Genomic DNA, 18,499 nt, shown 5'->3' with positions numbered 1-18,499 from the left:
ACAAGCCAGCTGTACTATTTTTACCTGAAAGGAATAGGCTATGTAGTCACAGTGCTACAGTAAACGACTTTAGCTCAGGTCTGCAAGCAGTAGATGACAGCACATCACTTTCTTTGAATTCTTTACGTAGTCATGCAATTCCCACTGGAATATGTATGCAGATAGAGCCATAATCTCAGATTTAATGCCATAGAGGGCATTATCAGGTATTTAATTTATAAGTAATAAGAAATTCTGCAAAGAAAGATATTTTTGGCATTCTTTAATTGCAGGGTAACTGAAATGACTAGGAAAAACCAAGCCCATAAAAAGTATTTACTATTTCACCTTATTATTACTTCTACAAAATTTATGTTTTTGTATGATAATGTTTATTTGAAATTATGTATCACAGATAAGACCAGAGGTAGAAAACAGCACGCCAAATAACAATCCTCAAACAAAACAGAACAAAACAAACAAACAAACAAGAAAACAAGACCACACATACTTACAAACTCTCCTGAACCAAGTATGTCCAAGAATTAATAAGTTGCACCCCTTACCCCCATCCACTCATGAGGCTCTGGTAAAAGTCGTGCCTTTTAGCTTTTGACAGTCTAAGCATGCTCTCGGCATCTAATGAGCTTTTTAAAAGCCAGCTTAAAATCTTCATTAAAACTCGTATAGAGCAGAGGGTTGATCAGAGAATTGACATAACCGAGCCACGTCAGAAAATCGGCCACTTCCGAGGACACGGTGTAGATGCTCAGACCCACAATCAACTCTTTGATGAAAAATGGCAGCCAGGACAAAATGAATGCGCCCAGAATCAACCCCAGGATGCGCGCTGCCTTCCGTTCCCTGGTGCTAGAAATCTGCTGGCGTTCTCCTGGGTGATCTAGATCATTGTCGAAGGGTGGGATCCTGATGGAGGCATGGAACTTTTCAAACTCTGTGGTAGGGTCTGAAGTGGAGAAGTCAGACACACAGAAAGTCTGTGTAAGTTTACAATTTGCAAAAGAATTCTGGCTATCTGTGCTTCTGTTGCTTAAGTGCCGACTCGATCCCCTTTTCTGGTAAAGGCTCTTGGCCGCGTGGTAAATCCGGTAATAGAGAATCAGTATTAAAGTCAAGGGGATATAAAACGCACCCAGCGTGGAGTAAATGGTGTAGATCACATGGTCGTGCTGGATGGTGCACTGGCTAGGGGGAGGGCTTAGGCGGCGGTGGCTCCTCCAGAACAGAGGGGGCATGGAGATGAAAATGGAGATGGTCCAGACGGTGAGGATCATCAGCGCCGCCCTCTTGGCCGTCCTCTTCCTGGCGTATTCAATAGCATTGGTGATGGCCCAGTACCTGTCCAGGGCAATGACACAGAGGTGGAGGATGGAGCAGGTGCAGCAGGTCATGTCCACACTGAGCCACACCTCACAGAGGAAGTATCCAAGCTTCCAGCGGTCCATGACAATGTATATGATGCTCAGGGGCATGACGAGCACGGCTACCAGGAGGTCCGTCACGGCCAGAGAACAGATTAGGTAGTTGGCAGGCTGGTGGAGCTTCTTGGTGGTGCAGATAGCCATGATCACCGCCAAGTTCAGCAACGTGGTGAGGGTGGTGATGACCACCAGAGTCATGCAAATGAGCATCTTTTCAGTGATGGTCTTGGGCCTCACAGCCATGCCGGCTTCTGTGGTACAGTTTGTGATGTTCATGTTTTCCCTGTTTCAGTGTACACTGTGGAGAAGCGGTTGGTTATTTTTCTTTGGCTGAAAACTACGTAGCCTCGAAGGTTTCTCACTTGTAAGGAGGCTGTAATTTGTTCAGCTATGTGGTCTCTTGTGTTCCATTTTCTGTTGGTAAAGGGAAGGGCCACAGCATTTCTTCTGAGTGAAGGTTCCTGGAAAATATTATGCTATTGGTTAATGAATGAGAAAGCCACACTTTTCCTGGAAAACATGAAAATAGTTTGATATTTATACATTCTTTATAAATTTTAATTTTCTCTTTCCTGTGGAACTTGAGCTCATCTTTACATTGTTCCTCAAAGGATACTTTTTCACTTCGGGGAAGTTTTCAAACTGTTTTTTTTTTTTTTTTTTTAAATTATATTTTAAGTTCTGGGATACATGTGCAGAACGTGCAGGTTTGTTACATAGGTATACACGTGCCATGGTGGTTTGCTGCATCCATCAACCAATCATCTACATTAGGTATTTCTCCAATGCCATCCCTCCCCTAGCCCTTCACCCCTCAAAAGGCCCTGGTGTGTGATGTTCCCCTCCCTGTGTCCCTGTGTTCTCTTTGTTCAACTCCCACTTATAAGTGAGAACACACGGTGTTTGGTTTTCTGTTCCTGTGTTAGTTTGTTGAGAATTATGGTTTCTAGCTTCATCCATGTCCCTGCAAAGGACATGAACTCATCCTTTTTTATGACTGTGTAGTATTCCATGGTGTATATGTGCCACATTTTCTTTATCCAGTCTATCACTGATGGGCATTTGGGTTGGTTCCAAGTCTTTGCTAGTGTAAACAGTGCTGGAGTAAACATATGTGTGCATGTGTGTTTATAGTAGAATGACTTATAATCCTTTGGGTACATACCCAGTAATGGGAATGCTGGGTCAAATGGTATTTCCGGTTCTAGATCACCTGAGGAATCACCACACTGTCTTCCACAATGGTTGAACTAATTTACATTCCCACCAACAGTGTAAAAGCATTCCTATTTCTCCACATCCTCTCCAGTGTCTGTTGTTTCCTGACTTTTTTTTTTTTTATTATTATACTTTAAGTTCTAGGGTACATGTGCACAACGTGCAGGTGTATTACATATGTGTACATGTGCCGCGTTGATTTGCTGCACCCATTAACTTGTCATTTACGTTAGGTATTTCTCTAAATGCTATCCCTCCCCCATACCCCCACCCCACAACAGGCCCCAGTGTGTGATGTTCCCTGCCCTGTGTCCAAGTGTTCTCATTGTTCAATTCCCACCTATGAGTGAGAACATGCAGTGTTTGGTTTTTCTGTCCTTGCGATAGTTTGCTCAGAATGATAACTTTTTAATGACTGCCATTCTGACTGGCCTGAGGTGGTATCTCATGGTGGTTTTGATTTACATTTCTCTAATGACAGTGATGATGAGCTTTTTTTCATATGTTTGTTGGCTGCATAAATGTTTTCTTTTGAGAAGTGTCTGTTCATATCCTTTGCCTGCTTTTTGATGGGGTTGTTTGTTTTGTTCTTGTAAATTTGTTCAAACCATTTTTGACAAAAACATCACAAAATTTTAAATGTACTTTGCCACCCCAATTAATTTCTTATTATATTTATTCTTTTATACATGTTTATATGTAAAAAGGCTTTTTTTTTGCATTTGAAATATTTATTCATATTATGTAACATTAAAAATTCTGGGATCATTACATTAAAGAAAAAATTATATTGCTTATAAGAAGCAGCTTTCAAATTAGATTTTAAACTTTCACAGTAAATAGGCTGGGTGTGGTGGCTCACACCTGTAATCCCAGCACTTTGGGAGTTTGAGGTGGGCAGATCACCTGAGGTCAGGAGTTTGAGACTAGCCTGGCCAACATGGCAAAACCTCATCTTTACTAAAAGTACAAAAATTACCTAGGTGTGTGGTGGCACACACTTGTAGTCCCAGCTACTTGGGAGATTGAGGCATGAGAATCGCTTGAACCTGGGAGACGGAGGTTTCAGTGAGCCAACATTGTGCAAATGTACTCTAGCTGGGTGACAGAGTGAGACTGTCTCAAAAACAAAAACAAAAACAAAACTTTCACAGTAAATATTAAACTCCAAAGGTATGTAAGTGTCACAGTGGGATTACACAACTTTGTCTAATTATTTCTAACATTTTATGCATCATACTGTTCTATTTTTCTTTGGAGAAAAGCATATAACATTACATTGATATTTGTGGAAAATTATTCTCTGAGTAATACAATAAATCAACTGTGAAACAGCATCATCACCAAACTAAAGATGTTTCTATTAAAAAAAGTATTTTGTTTTACTTGACATTTGTGGCTGTCCTTCCCTTCCCTTCCCTTCCCTTCCCTTCCCTTCCCTTCCGTTCCCTTCCCTTCCCTTCCTTTCCCTTCCCTTCCCTTCCCTCCCTCCCTCCCTCCCTCCCTCCCTCCCTTCCTTCCTTCCTTCCTTCCTTCCTTCCTTCCCTCCTTCCTTCCTTCCGTCCCTCTTTCCTGCCCCCTGCCCTTCTTCTTCTCCCTCCTCCTCCTCCTTCTTCTTCTTCCTCTTCTTTTCTTCTTCTTCTCCTTCTCCTCCTTCTCCCTTCTTCTTTCTTCTTCATGCTCTTCTCTCTATCTCCTCTTCTTTCCCCTCCCCTCCCCTCCTTTCTCCTCTCCTCTCTTTCCCTCCTCCTCCTCCTCCTTCTTCCTCTTCTCTTCTCTTCTCTTCTCTTCTCTTCTCTTCTCTTCTCTTCTCTTCTCTTCTCTCTTCTCTTCTCTTCTCCTCTCTTCCCTTCCCTTCTCTTCTCTTCTCCTCTCCTCTCCTCTCCTCTCCTCTCCTCTCCTCTCCTCTTCTCTCTCGTTCTCTCCAAGATAGCTGTGATTAAGCTGGTCAGTCAATGAGCTAGTGTCATTTTTATAGAAATATAAAATCAAATACAAATGTATATTCATGAGAGCACAACAATCAAAATTACATGGAAATATTCACAGTTAATGACTGCTGGATAGAAGGCTTATCAAATTCTATGATTTGACTCCACGGGATTTGGTCCAGGAAGACTTCAAGGAAATGTTAGCAGTTTTAAGAAGAGATATAGATTGATGTGCATAAGATTTAACAGACAGTGATTTCAGCAAGGGATGGAGGCAGGAGCAGGTGAGGCACATGTGTAAGAGGGTGTGAATGTTGGAGGGAGTCTTTGGGTGGTTTGGAGATAGGTGGCAGGAGTAAAAACCTCCAGCCTGTGGACAAGATCTAGCCCTAGTTTTAATTTCTTCTGCTTATAGAGCAAAAACCAAGAAGGGGGAGAGATAGGTGACATTTAGCCTTCAGATATAGAAAATAAAAGAAAACAAGAAGTTCACTGAAGACCACAAATGTGTCAGTTGTTTTCAAGACAGTTTGTATCTTTCTGTAATTAAATGACAATCTTTTAGCCTGTTTCCATTATGCACTCACAGCATTTCTATGACTATACCTACTATTCAATGACTCTTGTGTTTCTCTAGTTCTTCCATGGGGCTAGTTCTATGAACAACCCCCTCTCTTTTGTAGACTGAATATTTTCTTCTCTGCTGGTACCTTTCCCTCCTTTTTACAAACAGTTTAAACTTGCATTTGTATCTGAGATAGACTGTAAAATGGAAAGATTGTGGGCTTTGGAATTAGACAGACCTGGGTTCAGATTCCAGCGGTGCCATCTACTAGCTGCTTGGACCGACCTCTATCCATTGTTCCCTGTGTTGCATGGTCAAAGTTTCTTCACGTTGACCTCTTTCTCTCTAATTGAATGAAAAAAGTTGTGTTTTTTTGTGTGCATGTACTAATCCTTGGTTATGTTTTCCTTGGGTTCTAGAGATTTATTGGGTAGAATGGTTCTCAATAAAAAGGCTTTTCCATTCTGGTTGTAAGATTGAGAGTACAGAGAGTAGCATTGATAAGGAAAACTTTAGAAATTTCGATTTATAGTAGAGGTAATTAGGAAATGTAGTGATTTTGAAAGCATGCAGTTTAAAAACATCAGAAATAATTCAGCTTTATAGATCTTTTAAATCTGCTCAGTTTATCTGAGCTCCCATAACTCCTAACTGTCATCTCTCTGGTGACATTTTCTTCCTTATTTTGTGACTATTTTTTTATTCTCCCCAACAGACTATACATTTCTAGTGGGTGGGATGTATGCCTGATTCACATTTTGGACTACTTCTAGTTAAATTAGTAAAAATATTACAGGTTGAGAGCTACTTTCTTAGCTCTTAACATGACTTCCTGGTTTATTTTGTGCCTAAGCCTTTCAGAGTAAGAGTTAAATTTTGTATCCCTATGTTGTCAGTCACCCCAAACTCCTTCTCACACCTAGCTTGCCGTCTTCCATCTTTTTTTCATTTAACAAATATATTTTGAAGTTTGTCCCATAATAACACATATAATACATTCTTTAAAATGGCTAGGTGAGATCAGGCCCAGGAAGACCTAATTGCAGAGCAATTATGGATTGAACAATTCTGAGAACTGGGCCCTGGAGCTCTGTACTGTTTTTGAGATAGGGTCTCACTCTGTTGCCCAGGTTGGAATGCAGTGGCACAATTATGCCTCACTGAAGCCTCCACCTTCCCAGGCTCAGGTGATCATCCCAACTTAGCCTCCTGAGTAGCTGGGACTACTGGCACACACAACGATACCCTGTTAGTTTTTATTTGTTTTTTTTGTAGAGATGTGTTTCACCATGTTACCCAGGCTGGTGTTGAACTCCTTGGCTCAAGTGACCTGCCCTCCTTGACCTCCCAAAGTGCTGGGATTATAGGCATAAGCCATTGCGCCTGGCCTCTTTTTAAAGGTCAAGTTGGTAAGAAGGAACCAGCAAAGCAGACAGAATAACAGCCACTGAGGTGGAAGAGAATGATGAGAAGTAATTTTATTCCAAGGCCAAGTGAAGAAAGCTTATAAAGCTGCATAAATACTGCTGATGATTCAAGGGTGATGGGGACTTGACCACTGGGCTAGGCAATAGGATGACATCTATGCCCTTGACAAGGGCAATTTGGTGAAGCAGTGGAGATAAAAGGCTGAAGGTGGGGGTTTCAAGAAAGAATGGGAGAAGATAAGACAGACAATAAATAAGAAAGGTTATTTCAAGTGCTTTGCTGAAATGGGGAGTAGAGAAATAATAGCTATGGAGAAGAATGTGGAGTGAATTTTTTTTTTTTGGAGAGAGATCATCTTTTTTAACGAGGCTATTTACAGTTTTCTTTGCTACTACACTCAGTATCCTTTATATTGGGACAGAGAGCATTTTTGGAGTGAGTGAAATGTAAAAGAGGAAGAAGAAAAGCAGTAATGGGGGAGGCTGATGAAAGTGGTCAATGGGGCCTGGGGGCATCAAAGAAGTAGAGTTCCTTGAGCAATTTTAGGGATCATGTGGGGGCAGTGAAGACGTCAAAGATAATAGTCACACTCAGGAAATGATTCAACCTCAATTGTGTTGAGTTTCTTTAACTTCTCAGGAAAATAACATGTGGTTTTCTAACCACTACCAATTCCTTAGTGTTTTTCTAACCGCTACCTTAACCACTACCAACTCCATAGTATGATTTCTAAGTAGAACAGAGCTGGTTAAATAGCACCTGGGAATCTGTTAAGCCTCTTCAGCTTTTCACATAGTGTGGGAGGAGGGACTATAATAACACTCAACTCAAAATACATTCTGCAGAACAAAGCCAAATACTAATATCAACACACCAGACTTTTATCGGTCCGCCAGAATGGAAAGTTAACTGCAATAATCAGAGGTAAAAATGGATACGTCCTGTGAGGAGTTGATGGAGGACCTTTTTGGGGAATTTGTAACTTTAAATTTCCACTTTATTGTGACATAAAAAATATCATGAAGTCCAAGGCCATATTTAAATGGCTTTTCATAAAAATTACAAATAAGAGAGAATTACTCTAAACCAAACTGGTTAGTGTACGCTGCTCCTCATTTCCTGGGATACTCTGGAGCCTCTGCTATACCATCCCAGTGAAGGTCAGAGCACTAGGGAGACGAGGTTACAGGGATGATAGATGTTAAGGCCGACTTTGTCATACTATTCTTCAGGGGTTTGTCCTTTGCAGCAGTTGAAGAGGGACAAGAATCTCTTCCTCATCCGGGAAGAGTTTCCAAAGCACCTAAGCATTATCAAGAAGGAGGAGTCAGCTGGCACCTGCTCATCTTAAAAATTCTCTTAAAGAGGGTTTTATATTTTGGATCTGGTTCCTCCAATAGAAAACTGACATGCACTTCATAAGTCCTGATTTACTTTAAACTAAAAAGTGTGCCTGAGTCAGCGGTTTTGGAGAGGAAGTTTGGAGTGGTGACTACCCACATGGACTCTGAATGCTGACTCTGCCACCTGTCAGCTGCGGTGTAATCCTAAGCATGTTCTTTAACCTTAGCCTGCTTCAGTTTCCTCCTCTTTAAATCAGGAGTAATGACATCTTTCTCTAAGATTAAGGTAATGTGAAGATCAAATGTGTTAATACACATAGAAGCTGAGAACAACGCTTAATACATAGTAAGTGCTATGTAAGTGTTAGAGGTCATTTGTTATATGAATTTCCTCAGTGTTTTCTGCATTGGGTAATGGAGACAAATTTCATCCCACAAACTCTGATGTGTAATAAAAGCCTATTAAAAATAAGTCAACTTAATTTCATTTTTTCATTTTTCATTTTTTCTTTCCAACTTTTATTTTAGGTTTTGAGGGTACAAGTGCGGATTTGTTCCATGGATAAACTGCGTGTCACAGGGTTTGGTGTACAAATTATTTCACCACCTAGGTAATAAGCATAGTACACAAAAGGTCGTTTTTCAATCCTCACCCTCCACTCACCCTCTACCCTCATGTAGGCCTTGGTGTCTATTGCTCCCTTCTTTGTGTTCATGTGTTATTCAATATTTAGCTCCCAGTTATAAGCGAGAACATGTGTCAACTTAATTGCTGCCTCTAAGCTTCTCACTTCTCATGCTTGAGACTTTCTCTAATCCCAACCACATCCCCAAGTCTCTGGAGGATTATGCAGGGCCAAGGCATTGAGGTTTGATTGGGGAGAGAGGTTTCAGGTGTCACAGGCACAGAGAAAGTCCCTGGTAATATATTTACTGTCCCCTACTCCTACAGTTCTTTCAGATCCAGACTGCTTCCCTAACATTCTTAGGAAATGTCCCAATGTCGGGAACCCCATGCCTAGGCCCTAAGTCCCTAGCCACACCATGCATTTATCCCTTTTAAAAATATTATAGACTCTCCAAGGGACTTTCAGAACTTCTGGCCCGAGTCTTAGACTCCCAGGATCTTTTCTGTTCCTCCATTTTTCAGGGGATAGGTATGTAGACCATGGGAGAAATTCCTTTCTTCCTTCCACTTTTTTTTCCCCTAACCCTTTCAGCCACCTTCTAAAAGCTCTCTTTTCCTTTTTTGCTTATTTACAAATCTTTTATTAATAGATCTCCTATGGGCTTGGCTTTGAGAACATAAATAGGGATTACTGTCTGATACTTCTGCTTTCTGAAATATCTGTGAGGTAAGGAAGCGTAAACCAGGCCACATGCTTGACTGAGGGAGAGAAAAAATAGAAAATAGCATCCAGCCATACATGTAACATTGCTTGTTGACATACTCCTCTTTCCTGGCATTTTTTGAGTTATCTGAAATATGGGACAAATATCCTTACCACAAAGTTTTGCTAAGACTTTGAATTATCGGAAAATATTATATAACATCTCAACCATTAAAAGTTTAACATGCTTGTGGACCCGGAGCATTCCTGATCAACTCATTTACTTTGCATGCAATCATCATCATTTAGAGAATATTTTCCCGAACTGCTTTGAAGGACCCCAGGGTATACTTGCCTTTCTCTATTTAGTTCCCAGTATTTTCCCAACCTGTGTAAGTCCTGACTTCTGTCCCTTCCTGGACACTTCCAGATACCACTTCCCTTTGATAAGCCATTCCCTCCTGCTACAAGGTTTCTGTTTTGCACATGGCCTCTAAACCCAGCCAGGAAAACTGCCCTCAATTCTGTCAGCGTAGCCACCCTCTCTCCTAGCAGCATTTCCTGGCTCCACGTGATGTTCTGAGTTGCAATTGCTCTACCTCTTGCCTACCAAAAATTCAGAGGTCATACAATAGCTATTGCAAATGGCATTGAAGCTGTCTAAAGTCAATGTATTAGAAGTTTAAGTATCTTAGACCAATAACTACTTTAAAGAAACCACAGAGAATCAAGAAACTAACACTACCTTATGATTAGGCAATCATTGGAATCCAAACTGTAAAAGAATTCATGGGTTAAATCACCCAATTTCTTCAAAAATAAATTGCAGACAAGGAGGGCGATGAGAAGTGTGGCATATAGACTAAAAGGGACTTAAAAGACACATAAAAATAAAAGCAAGCAAACCAAAACTATCAGTCTCAGGGATATGTATTTGAGTGATGTAACTTTCAAGGAAGCTTAAACATAAGGAGGATGGTTATTTTTACAGGGGAAAAACATGATTGTGATTGAGACATAGCTTCTGTGTTCAGCTAAGTTACATTTCTTGATCTGGGTAGTGGTTTGCAGGGGTGATTATCTTATAATAATTTAATAAACTATGCACTTATTTTAATTTAAGAGGTTTAAAAAGATGCTCTTAAATGTAAATAATAATTCAGCCTGGAATTCTGTTTCATGCGTTAATCAGCAAGCTGCATTTCATACTCTAAAATCAGTGCCTGTGAACTTAATTATGAAGGACCTCTTGTCTCCAGGAAGAGTCAACACTCACCTTTCCCCACAGAGAATGGCTGCTTTTGGACATTGATGTATGTGGCATGCTCAGTTCATTTTTAATTTCACCAATTTAGCTAATCTATTGGTTTTCAATAACTGTTAATTCACCATAAATATTCTTTCATCTCTTCTTTGGTTGTTCTCATTTTGCCCAAATTACTTCCAATCATTTAAAGAAGTCTTCAATATGTACCAATTTCTTCTTTTTTATTATTTCAGGAATGGCACCTTGGCCTCACATTAGTAATTTTTTCTTTCTGTTTGTTACATTTACTTTCTCAGCCTTTGGAAATACTTTTCTTTGCCTCTCCAGGGAAAAGGAAGGGTGGATGATCTGTTTCCCAATTAGATCTTCAGTAGAAGCAGTGGGAAGATGTAGAGGAGATACTGCAGTGTGCGATTCTTTATTCTCTTTTTCTTTTTTTATTTATTTAAATTGTGATTGGAATATGACATGTGATTATTACAAGGTTATTATATTCATAAACAAGAAAACATTACCATTTTATAAACTCAAAACAGTGCATAGAGTTTTAGGAGATGTTTATATACTCTGGATACAAGTCTTTTGTTGTCACAATGTTTTGCGAACATTTCTTCCATTCTGTGGTTTGCCTTTTGTTGCTTTTTGACAAGCAGAATAGTTTAATTTTTTTTTGAGACACAGTCTCACTCTTTCACACAGACTGGAGTGTAGTGGCATGATCTTGGCTCACTGCAACCTCTGCCTTCTGGTGTCAAGCTATCCTCCTGCCTCAGCCTCCCAAGCAGTTGGGACCACAGACATCTGCCACTACTTTGGTTAATTTTTGTATTTATTGTAGAGACAGGATTTCATTGTGTTGCCCAGGATGGTTTTGAACTCTTGAGCTCAAGTGATCCACCACCTCGGCCTCCCACAGTGAGGGGATAGCAGGTGTGAGCCACCATGCCCAGCCAGAAGAGTTTAATTTTTAAAAATATTTAAATTTTTTTGTGGGTACATAGTAGGTGTATATATTTAGATGGTACATGAGATATTTTGATACAGGCACACAAAAAGTAATCATCACATCAAGGTAATTGGGGTATCTAATATCTCAGCATTTATTCTTTTTTTGTGTTACAAAAAGTCCAATTATACTCTTCTAGTAATTTTAAAATGTAGAATAAATTATTGTTGACTATAGTCACCCTGTTGTGATATCAACTGCAAGATCTTATTTTTTTCTATCTGACTATATTTTTGTACCCATTAATCATCCCCATTCTCTCCATCCCCTGCCTCTGGTACCCTTCCCAGCCTCTGGTACCCTTCCCAGCCTCTGGTAACCATCGTTCTACTCTCTATCCCCATGAATTCATTGTTTTAAATTTTAGCTCCTACAAGTAAGTGAAACCGTGTGAAGTTTGTCTTTCTGTGCCTGGTTTATTTCACTTAACATAATGATCTCCAGTTCCATTCATGTTGTTGAAAATGACAGGATCTCATTCTTTTTTATGGTTGAACAGTACTTGATTGTACATATGTATCACATTTTCTTTTTTTTTTTTAATTTTTGTTTTTATTTTAAGTTCCAGGGTACATGTGCAGGATGTGCAGGTTTGTTACAAAGGTAAACGTGTACCCTGGTGATTTGCTGCACCTATCAACCCATCACCTAGTTATTAAGCCCCACTTGCATTAGCTATTTTTTTTCTAATGCTCTCCCTGCCTCCTTCCACCCCCACCTGCAGGCCTGAGTGTGTGTTGTTACCCTCCCTGTGTCCATGTGTTCTATTGTTCAGCTACCACTTATAAGTGAGAGCATGTGGTGTTTGGTTTTCTGTTCCTGGGTTCATTTGCTGAGGATAATGGCTTCCAGCTCCATCCATGTCCCTGCAAAGGACATGATCTCATTCCCTTTTTATGGCTGCAGAGTATTCCATGGTTACATGTACCACATTTTCTTTACCCAGTGTATCATTGGTGGGGATTTGGGTTGATTTCATGTTTTTGCTGTTGTGAATAGTGCTGCAGTGAACATACACATGCATGTATCTTTATAATAGGATAATTTATATTCCTTTGAGTAAATACCCAGTAATGAGATTGCTGGGTCAAACGGTATTTCTGGTTCTAGATCTCTGAGGAATTGCCACACTGTATTCCACATGTTAAAGTAATTTACATTCCCACTAACAGTGTAAAAGCATTCCTATTTCTCCACATCCTTGCCAGCATGTGTTGTTTCTTGACTTTTTAATAATCACTGTTCTGACCGGTGTGAGATGGTATCTCTTTGGTACCACATTTTCCTTATCCATTCATTTGTTGATGAACACTTAGGTTGCTTCCAAATCTTAGCTATAATTGTGCTGCAATAAACATGGGAGTGCAGATGTCTCTTCAATATATTGATTTTCTTTCCTTCGAGTATATACTTAGCAGAGGGATTGCTGAATCATACTGAGGAACCTCCAAACTGTTCTCCATAGTGTTGTACTAACTTACATTCCCACCAACAGTGTACAAGGATTCTGTTTTCTCCAATTCTTCACCAGCATTTGTTATTGCCTATCTTTTGGATAAATGCCATTTTAACTTGGGTGAGATGATATCTCATTGTAGTTTTGATTTGCACTTATCTGATGATCAGTGATGTTGAAGACATTTTCATACACTATTTGTATGTCTTCTTTTGAGAAATGTATATTCAAATCTTTTGCCTATTTTAAAATCAGATTATTAAATTTTTTCTCCATAGAGTTGTTTGAACTCCTTATATATTCTGGTTATCATTACCTTGTCAGATGGATAGTTTGCAAATATTTTCAATATTTGTGGGTTATCTCTTCACTTCATTGATTGTTTCCTTTGCTGTGAAGAAGCTATTTAATGTGACATGGTCCCATTTGTTCACTTTTGGTTGCCTGTGCTTATGGAGTATTTCTCAAGAAATCTTTGTCCAGACCAATGTCTTGGAGAGTTTCCCCAATGTTTTCTTGTCATAGTTTCATAGTTTGAGGTCTTAGATTTAAGTCTTTAATCCATTTTGATTTGACTTTTGTATATGGTGATACATAGGGGTCTATTTCATTCTTCTGCATATGGATATCCAGTTTTTCTGGCAGCATTTATTGAAGAGATTGTTCTTTCCTCAATGTAAGTTCTTGGCACCCTTGTCAAAAATGAGTTCATGGTAGATGTACGGATTTATTTCTGGGTTCTCTATTTTGTTTCATTGGTCTATGTGTCTATTTTTATGCCAGTACCATGCTGTTTTGGTTACTATAGTTCTGTAGTATAACTTGAAGTCAAGTAATATTATTCATCCAGTTTTGTTCTTATTGCTCAGAATGCTTTGACTACTCTAGGTCTTTTGTGGTTCCATATACATTTTAAGATTATTTTTTTCCATTTCTGTGCAGAATGTCATTGGTATTTTGATAGGGATTGCCTTATAGCTGTAGATTGCTTTGGGTAGCATGGACATTTTAACAATATTGATTCTTCCAATCCATAAACATGGAATATCTTTTTACTTTTTTGTGTCCTCTTCAATGTCTTGCATCATGTTTTATAGTTTTCACTGTAGAGATCTTTTATTTCTTTGGTTAAGTTTATTCCTAGGTATTTTATTTTATCAGTAGCAATTGTTAATATAATTACTTTCTTAATTTCTTTTTCTGATTGTTCACTGATGGCATATAGAAATGCTACTGATTTTTATCTGTTGATTTTGTATCCTTGACTTGACTGTATTTGTTTATCAGTTCTAATAGTTTTTTTGGTGGAGTCTTCAGGTTATTCCAAATATAAGATCATATTATCCATAAACAAGGATAATTTGACTTCTTTTCTAATTTGAGTGCCCTTTATTTCTTTCTTTTGTCTGATTGCTCTAGCTAGGACTTCCAGTACTATACTGAATAACAGTGGTGAAAGTGGGCATCCTTGTTGGGTTCCAGATCTTAGAGGAAAGGCTTTCAGTTTTTCCCTATTCATTATGATACTGGCTGTGGGTCTGTCATGTGGCTTTTATTGTGTTGAGGTATGCACTTCCATACCCATTTTTTTTGAGGTTTATCAATCATGAAGTGATGTTGAATTTTATCAAATGCTTTTCAGCATCAACTGAAGTGACCATATGGTTTTTGTCCTTTATTCTGTTGACACAATGTACCACATTCATTGATTTGCGTATGTTGAGCCATTCTAGCATCCCAGGGATAAATCCCACTTAGTCATAATGAGTGATCTTTATTGTGTTCTTGAATGTGGCTTGCTGGCATTTTGTTGAGGATTTTTCCATCAATGTTCATTAGAGATATTGGTCTGTAGTCTTCTTTTTTTGATATCTTTGTCTGGTTTTCGTATTAGGGTAATACTGGCTTCATAGAACACATTTGGAAGTATTTCCTCCTCCTCTATATTTTGGTATGGTTTGACTAGAATTGGTATTAGTTCTTCTTTCAATGTTTGGTAAAATTGAGCAGTGAAGCCATCATATCCTGGATTTTCCTTTGCTGGGAGAACTTTTTATTACAGCTTTGATCTCATTACTTGTTGTTAGTCTGATCAAATTTTGGATTTATGCTTGGTTCAATCTTGGTAGGTTGTATGTGGCTGGGGATTTATCTATTTCTTCTAGGTTTTCCAGTTTATTGACATATAGTTGCACACAGTAGCCTCTAATGATCTTTTGAATTTCTCTGATATCAGTTGCAATGTCTCCTTGTTTCATCTCTGATATTATTTGGATCTTCTCTCCCTTTTCTTAGTTTGACTGATAGTTTGTCTATTTTGTTTATGTTGTTAAAAAAACAACTTTTTATTTCTTTGATTTTTTTGTATTTTTTGTTTCAATTTAACTTATTTCTGCTCTGATCTTTATTATTTCCTTTTTTATAATAATTTTGAGATTGGTTTGCTTTCGCTTTTCTAGTTGTATAAGATACATTGTTAGGTTGTTTATTTGAGGTTTTTCTACTTTTTTTCTTGTAAGAACTTATTGCTGTAAGCTTTTGCTGCATCCCATAGGTTTTGATATGTTGTGTTTCTATTTTCAGTTGCTTCAACAAACTTTTCCATTTCCTTCTTTTTTTCTTTTTCTTTTTTTGTGATGGAGTCTCACTCTATTGCCCAGGCTGGAATGTGATGGTGCAATCTCGGCTCACTGCAAATTCTGCATCCCAGGTTCAAGCAATTCTCCTGCTTCAGCCTCCTAAGTAGCTGGGGCTACAGGTGTGTGCCACCATGCCTGGCTAATTTTTTAATTTTTAAGTAGAGATGGAGTTTTGCCATGTTGGCCAGTCTGGTCTCGAACTCCTGACCTTGGGTGATTTGCCAGCCTTGGCCTCCTAAAGTGCTAGAATTACAGGCTTGTGCCACTGTGCCTGGCCCTCAGTTTCCTTCTTAGTCTCCGACCCAATAGTCTCTGACCCAATAGTCTCATAGATAGTTCTTTTTTGATAAACATAAAAATTGATCCTTCTGGTCTTAAAGCTTGAAACTTGTATTTGTTTTTATCTGCATTCCTTCCTCAGGAAATGACCTTCAGGCCTCTCACAAAAAGTATTAAAGAACTGAAACTCACCAGATCACTACATCCAGACAATGAGATACCAGATGCTTCATTTGTCATGATTGTTTCCTTGCCGCTCTCTAGTTCCTGCTTTCTTATACATTGTTACATTTCTTCCCTGCTATATAAACCCCTAGTTTTAGTCAGTCAGAGAGATGGATTTGAGACTGAGCTCCCATCTCTTTGGCTGCAGCACCCAGTTAAAATCTTCTTCCTTGGCAATACTCATAGTCTCAGTGACTGGCTTTTTGTGTGGCAAGCTGCAGGACCTAGACAGAAGTCCTGGTGTTTCAGTGACAAAATGTGTTTCTTGTAGGCACCAGATTGTTGGGTCTTGTTTTTTAAATCCATTCATCTACTCTATGTCTTTTGAGTAGAGAGTGTAGTCCATTTACATTTAGTGTTATTATCCATAAGTAAGGACTTACTCTTGCCATTTTTTTTTTTGTTTCTGGTTGTTTTCTGGTCTTCTTTTCCTTCCTTATTTTCTTTCTGTCTTCCTTTTGGCAAATGTGATTTCCTCTGGTGGTATGTTTTAATTTTATGTGTTTTCTTGTTTGTGTTTCTGTTATATGTTTTTTTGATTTATGGTTACCATGAGGCTGGCAAATAATCCCTTATAGCCCATTACTTTAAACTGATGACAACTTAATACTAATTTCATAAATAATAAGCTAACAAGCAAAGAGAAAACTAATAAAAATGCTACATGTAAACTTTATCCCCCACTTTTAAACCTTTTGTTGTTTCTATTTATAGCTTATTATACTGTCTTGGAAAGTTGTTGTAGTTATTATTTTTGATAGATTTATCTCTTAATCTTTCTACTCAAGATATGAATGGTTTACACACCACAATTATAGTGTTATAATATTGTGTTTGTTTGTGTACTTATTATTTCCAGTGAGTTTTGTACGTTCAGATGATTTATTATTGCTCATTAATGTCCCCCTTTCAGATTGAAGAACTTCCTTTACATTTCTTGTAGGACAGGTCTGGTGTTGATGAAATCTCTCAGCTATTGTTTGTCTGAGAAAGTCTTTATTTCTATTTCATGTTTGAAGGATATTTTTGCATGATATACTCTTTTAGGATAAAAGTTGTTTTCCTTCAAGCATTTTACATATGTCATGCCACTCTCTTCTGGCCAGTAAGGTTTCCACTGAAAAGTCTGCTGCTGGAGATAATTGGAGCTCCATTGTCTGTTGTTTCTTTTCTCTTTCTACTTTTAGAATCCTTTTAAAAATCTTTATCCTTTGGGAGTTTGATTATTAAATGCTTTGAGGTGGTCTTATTTGGGTTAAATCTGCTTGGTGTTTAATCGTCTTCTTGTACTTGAATATTGATATCTTTCTCTAGGTTTTGGAAGTTCTTTGTAAAAATAATTTTATATTATAATTGTTTTATCTTCTTGCTGAATTGACCCCCTTTTCAGCAGTCATTGATATGGGAATAAATAGAGGTCAAGATCCCATAACTGGCAAACCCAAGTTGTTTGGAGATGTGGAACAACCCCAGGAACAGGAAAAAAGCCAGTTACATCACTCCAGTTCCTGGGGTTGTTGGTCCCATGACAATGGGAATGCTAATGGAAAATACCATTATTGCTGCAAAAAAGTGCTGAGGCTTGATGAGTGGGAAGTGCTGAAGTTTAAAGAGCTTGAAATAGCCACAAATTAGCTGTTATGTCTTCTGTGTCATGAACAGCACCCCAACCCAGCTCAAGAAGCAAGGTAGGCCAGCAGAAATTATATATTTTTAAAATTTATTCTACTGAAATGGTTTAAAATGATGCTTTGTATTTATTGAAAGCTTAATGGCAGGTGTTTGCGTACATAGCAGCACCTCACCAGGGAGCATTCCAGTATCATGCAGGGTCATGTAATCTAGCTAAGTGTAGCTGTTAACCTAGTGATTAACATGGGAGATGCTGTCACATTGAGGATGGATGCTGAACTTTCTCAAGCTACCTTGGGTAAAAATTTGCCTTTTCTAGGATTGCATTTCCCAAGTGCTATTCCAATAAGAGTTGATACTCATTTTAGGTCCCAAACCTTTTGGATTCAACTGATCAAACCAAAGAAAAACCACTGGTAGAGAAAATCAGGGAAAAGGTGAAAAGGAAAAGATTGTGGTAATTGAGTAGAAAAAAATTACTCTAATAGTTTTTTTCTAAGGTGCTTTTTGTGGCTTAGTTACATGGGAAAATGTTTAGGATTGTTCCTTGCTATTAGTCCTCATTTTATGTATGTTAGTTCTCAATGAGGTCTCCCCATTTTAGTTATTTAGGATTGAAAGGCTTATTTTATAAATTATTCAGGTGTATTGTCATATTTGACTTTTACTATATACTTTAACCTCATTTTTAAATTTTTTGTATTGTTAGAGGGTAACTGTATAGTTTATTTGGTATATCTTAAAACCTATTTTTGAAA

At 38.4% G+C, this 18,499-nt stretch overlaps 1 protein-coding gene across 1 annotated transcript in view; it reads right to left on the bottom strand.

The window, feature by feature from the left end:
• Window positions 1–341: 341 nt before the first annotated feature.
• HTR1E (5-hydroxytryptamine receptor 1E) overlaps window positions 342–18,499 on the bottom strand; it is an 86,402-nt gene continuing 68,244 nt past the window's right edge. The window contains exon 2 of the mRNA XM_021937578.2: window positions 342–1,882. Coding sequence (XP_021793270.1) covers window positions 600–1,697 — 1,098 coding nt within the window. The 5' untranslated portion in view covers window positions 1,698–1,882 and the 3' untranslated portion in view covers window positions 342–599. The remainder of the gene's footprint in view (window positions 1,883–18,499) is intronic.

Source organism: Papio anubis, chromosome 6, assembly GCF_008728515.1.
Source record: "Papio anubis isolate 15944 chromosome 6, Panubis1.0, whole genome shotgun sequence".
Classification (NCBI taxonomy): Eukaryota; Metazoa; Chordata; class Mammalia; order Primates; family Cercopithecidae; genus Papio; species Papio anubis.
This window is presented reverse-complemented; position numbering and strand designations above follow the sequence as displayed.